The sequence below is a fragment of the Pyxicephalus adspersus genome, chromosome 1, assembly GCF_032062135.1.
Source record: "Pyxicephalus adspersus chromosome 1, UCB_Pads_2.0, whole genome shotgun sequence".
Classification (NCBI taxonomy): Eukaryota; Metazoa; Chordata; class Amphibia; order Anura; family Pyxicephalidae; genus Pyxicephalus; species Pyxicephalus adspersus.
In genome coordinates this window covers 146921163-146926729 of record NC_092858.1, presented here as the reverse complement: position 1 = coordinate 146926729, position 5567 = coordinate 146921163, and the positions used below count along the sequence as shown (strand labels likewise).

Below are 5567 nucleotides of genomic sequence, written 5' to 3'. Positions count from 1 at the left end.
GCTTGTGTTTTAACTTTTATTGATATTGACTATTATAACTACATTGTTTTTCGCACCAGAAATAAAGACGTGTTTAAGCACCTGTAGGCAGTTGGTGGCAAGGCAAATATTTGCAAATGTGCTAACCCAGATCAGAAAGAAACAACCTTACAAGCAAAAAAAAAAACTAAATCTCATAACTGTTTTTTTCTGTTAACAGGGAAATTTCACCTTGTTGAAATACAAAGAAGAAAAAAAAAAAATCTTACGGGGACACAGCCAGCAATTAAAACCCAGCAGAGGTTCTTTCTGTCTCCTTTTCTGCTGAAGCCTTTATTGCTGCCCCTGTTCTTCTATATGATATTTCTCAATTCCTTTCTCTGGGATTACTTTCCTATTGGGGGACACAAGCAGCAGTAAGCTCAACAGGGGGGGTCTAACTCTTCCCAGGTCTGTCATGAAGAAAATTAAAAATGTCCTAGTGAATGTTTAACTTAATAATGCTCTGAAGTGTCTTGTGCTAATTTGTGCTACTTTTTTGCCGTATCTTATGAACAATATGTCAAATGTACCATTTTAGCAAAGGTAGATGCACTCCCATTTGTTCTGGGGAAAAGTTTACACCAAGTAAATTATAATTTTGATATAAATTACACCCAATGTCTGCACGCTTTTGAGGACCCATTACCCAATTGTGGTATGGCAAAGTGCTACTGTAACCAGACAGGTTAACTTCCCCCCTCCTCTGTGAAACTTGAGTGCTCCTGTATCTTGGTCGGCGAGACCGACTCAATATTAATCAAAAAGTATTTTTTTTAGTATTTTTTGCTGGTCAAACTTTCATCACAATATTTTAAAAAAATCCCCCCTGCAAATCAAAGACTTCAAACTCTCCTTGCTGTTCTGTGCTGTGTTGTAGATACAGCTTTCTGAAGAAGCTTCATAATCAGACTATTAAGTATTTTATTTCTGGTCCCCAATGCGTTTTTACTTCCTCCTGTCACACCTTACATTGCTACAGGTCACAGTAGTTTTAAAATGGCTGCTAGATAAAAAAAATCACTTATAGTGCAATGGGAAACCAGGTATTAGATTCACCCAGATGTATGTATGATGCTAAAAGGTATAGACTGTAAACTGGCTTGTATGCTTTACAAACAAAAACCACAATCACTTCTTAAATCGACTAACAGCTGTGCTTTGCAAAAACCTATATACATTGTTTTCATAATACCTACAATACTATGTAATGTCAGACTCTCCATAATGCTGTCCATTCAGTTTGTATCCAGGCAATCTCTTCCACTTTAATATTTTACAGCACAACTGAAACTAAAAGAAGACACATGGCAAGCTCATAAAAAGACAAACTGAACTTTTGCTGCAATATTTACTTCAGTCCACAGATTTCGCCTGCATAGCTTTTTTTCCCATAGTGAGATGGTCTTGGTTTATTAGCCAGCATCCTTCAACCCATTTCCTAAAGACCAAAATATACTTCCTTTTTTCTGCTTTAATTTTTCCAGCAGCTTGTAAAAATATGTATATTGGTGGGTCTGGTTTCAGGAAGCAATGGTCTATGTCATTGGTTATGGTCTAATAGTTAAACAAATGTGTTAAATATATACACAATCATTACTCTATAGGCCAGTCAGTGAGCCAACCAGTGCACACCTTGTTCTCTGCTTGCCTTAAATATTGAATGTTTCCCTATAGTCATTGCTATGAAAATGGAGAAATAAGGTAAGTAAGCACTTAGTAATCTATCTCCACATCTAAAAAAAATAATTCAAAGTTAAAGTTTCCTGACCCAGACCCATAAATGTGTTCTGACCTCTCGCCCATTCCTAAGGAGGGTTTGTACTCTATTAGTCTAAAGAACTGCCTAACCGGGAATAGAGGAAGAGTGCATTATTGTCAGTTTACTGAGATGAATGAGTGATTTTTGCTTTATATTTAGTTAATCATGAGCATGCTTGAATAACAAATGTAAAATATTTTCTGTATCCATGAAATGGAATATAAAGCATATGATGAGGCAAAAGATGGAGCAGAGAGAACAAGATTTTTTGCTAAATAAACAGGTATACTTCTTTAAAACAGGCAAAACTCTTTTAATGGTTTATTTAGTGGACCAAAGGATAGCAAATAAAGTTTATTGTTGGCATTAACATTGAAAGAAAGTATTTGTGTATTTTAAATTTTATTAACATTTTAAGTTATTGTGAGGTTTGTTTTTATGTTTATATCTTTTTTTTTTTTTTTGATAATATAGTAACGAAAATGCTTTCCTTCTATCTGGGCCTTACTTTCTGTTCCAGTGAGAACGATTTTTACAAAATTGAGAGAGTCTACAACAGGAATGTTGTAGGTTAAAAATTAGGTTAATCTAGCTTTTTAACCACCTGTGTCAGGAGGAGCTGAAGAAATGATCAGTTTTTACGATTTCGAACTAAATTACCAATTGTATCTCTCTCTCATGTGTCGTTAGGCAGTAGTACAAACTGAACCTTTATGTAGAATGGATACATGCAAGGAAAAGAAAATATAAGCTTTCCCAGAGTAACCACCACCATCAGTGGGGAACCACTACTAGCGCTTTTTGTGTCCTAGGAGAAGGATGTCTTTTCTTCATCTCTGCTGTTTGCTCACGACTCTTCTCTACATTGTTACTGTAGCTTTATCTCTTCTGCTGACATATGCAGTATGGTTGCCTTTGGCTCTTGGAGTGTTATACTCTTACTTCATATTCTTCTTTAGCTCCATCAGATGTGTGGGCTTATACTCTGCCCTTTCAGTTGAGGTCTTTAACATGTTCATGCAAGATTTTTGAGTTTTATGGCCCAAATCACCCCATTTTTTGCTGGCTCTGCAGGAGAGAGCACAGAAGAATGCTTGTAAACTCTTGTCAGATTTTATAAACAATTTGCTCATGGCCCTACTAGCGTCTAAGCCATTGACAAGCCATTGACTAGCCAGTCTGGTTCTAAGTTTCTTCTGTCCTTAAATCCTAATAAAAGGAGGCCATTTCAGCTCTTATTGAGTCAGTTCTGCAGTGTGCACTGCTCCAAAACTACAGAATAAGACTGCTGCCTGGGTGGGTTCTGTTTCCAGCCTTGGGTCATTTAAAATTGCAGACACTTTTGCAATCTCTTTGCATTCATGATGCCAACTATTTCCTAATGGAGATTGGGAGCATTCCCACGAGTTATCTGCTTTCTCTAAGCCAAGGGTGCCCAACCTATGGTCTGCGGGCCATATCCGCACCACTCATTACCCTTCAGCTCGTTATCTTGCAGATACAGGGCGCACGCATCTCCTATCTTTTTTTTTTTTAAATGATATGTGTGCGTGTCCATGTTGCTGTCATTGTCCCCATGTATAAACTTTCATATCTACTACACAGATTGTCAAAGAAATGTGAAAATTTCTGGGTACACAGGGGATCCTGAGAGCTGTTACCAAACCCCCTACACACAAGATGCCAGGTACGGGATCACAAGCATAAAATCCTAATAACGATCAGGGATATTTTCACATTAAGGGGGTGCCATTTCAAGACAAGGGTCCCTAAATTGAGTTTACATGTTAAAGATCACCGGGGGCCACTTTCATGGCAATGAGCATTAGGGTACTGTCAATTCGCTCTGCGCTGTGGTGGCCCAAATATATACTTGCCTCTTCACAAAACTTCAAGGATGCGTTCAGACTTGCGGTAAGGTTATGGTGCAGTTACCCCTTCCCCATTCAATGGAACCCTGCCTAGGGAAGACGCTCAGTAATGCTCACTGCAGCCTGGAGTCAAATCCGCAGTGCGAGGGAGTGGCTGGTGGGTACCTGTTACTCATAGCTGACCACTTACCTTCTGTCACCTTCAATGTCTCTGGAACAGAGGCATGTTGGCAACTGGAAAGTGGGAGCCCATAGGAAATGTCTTTTGTCCCCCCCAATAAAATGTTATACCCATCATATCACGCTACCTTGTCAAACATAGCTATCCCCTTACTCTCTTTGAACCTCAATTTCTTTGTAAGAAAAGGGAAATGTAACTGCAAGTGCAGGACTCTGGTGGCTAACTCCCCTAAAATTTCATCACTACAGCGCCATCACAAGATATGAAAAACTATACCTGCCATAGTGTGCTACCCTGTCACACATCTCTGGGCTCTTAACTTCTGTGAACCCTAATTTCTCAGGAACGGGGAGATGTAGGGACCTGAAGATGTAGCAGTATGAACATGTCCCCCTTGGCTATCTGTCACATGAATTCCATTTCTCTGGAGATATCCATTGCAGAGATTTTGGGATACAAAGGAGGTTAGCTGTCCCCTATATCTGACAGGATGCATTGTATGGTGTAGTTTCTGCTCTTTGGTACACTGTATAATATATTTAGTTTTGTATATTTCATTAAAAAAAATGAGCATTAAATGGTGTATGCAGAAATTATTGATTTGTCATTTATTTGGTGCATGTATGTTATGGTACCTAGAAACATTTTAATTTCATTTCATTATAAATTCTATTCTAGTTTTAAACATCTTTAATGTTTGTTTGCATTGCGGCCTGCAAGTTTTATCTCAATGTCAGCAGTGGCCCCCAGATGAAAAAAGGTTCGGAACCACTGCTTTAACTTTATTTTAAAATATGTGATTGGTTAAAATATAAATGTGACTTTGGACATATCCTCCTCATTGATCCTGCTGGCCCCCTCCCAACAATATTGATGTCAATTCTCTGTTCAGGGACTTTAATGAAAGTTTCTTTACTTGCATTAGCTAACTTTTTAATGCAAAGTTAATTTAGCAAAAATCAACAGTCCATCCCTATGCAGTTTCTGAGATCTGTCAATGTGTGTGGCCATCATTAGAAGATGGAATCAGGCATGGTGACAATACTGACATTTTGAAACACAGCAAAATGAGAAGAGGAATAAATCAGAGAGAAGGACATGTTTTTCCTTTTGTAGACAGAAATGGGATATACATGCTGGAAAGAGTTAAATGCTTTAATAAACCCTTAGAAGAAGAATAGACTCCACTAAGCTGTAGCTGCACTGCTGGCAATAAAGAGTTAAATTCCCTTCCAGGGGGAGGAGCTGGGGCTGGGTCAGGAGAACTTGCTTGTGGTCAAAAGAACACGTGGGCGTGTGCATGAGATGGCTTCTGTCGCATGCGCAGTAGAGTCGTGTTAGCTGGAACGCGCAGAGTCGTGCTGTCATTACATAAGTGGGCTGTTATGTGATTGGTGGGAAGCTCTGGGATCAGATAGATTACAGTCCGGGGATCTGAGAGTAATCACCGAGCAACATGGCCGCCGCCCTCCTCATACCGGGCATTGTGCTGGGCCTGTATGTGTTCATCTACTACAACTTCATCAGAGGGAGGCAGTGCAAGAGCGAGGCCAGCCTGAGGGGCAAGACTGTCATCGTCACAGGTAAGTGACCGGGGGGGGGACACTTACCTATAGATACACAGAGGGGCACCTACCTACAGGGTGCAGTGACAGGGGGACACCTACCTACAGGGTGCAGTGACAAGGGGACATCTACCTACAGAGTGCAGTGATAGGGGGACACCTACCTACAG

At 39.8% G+C, this 5567-nt stretch overlaps 1 protein-coding gene across 1 annotated transcript in view; it reads left to right on the top strand.

The window, feature by feature from the left end:
• The first annotated feature begins 5161 nt into the window (after positions 1 to 5161).
• The window catches only part of LOC140343631 (dehydrogenase/reductase SDR family member 13-like), a 7081-nt gene continuing 6675 nt past the window's right edge, over positions 5162 to 5567 (top strand). Inside the window, exon 1 of the mRNA XM_072430408.1 lies at positions 5162 to 5415. Coding sequence (XP_072286509.1) covers positions 5289 to 5415 — 127 coding nt within the window. The 5' untranslated portion in view covers positions 5162 to 5288. The remainder of the gene's footprint in view (positions 5416 to 5567) is intronic.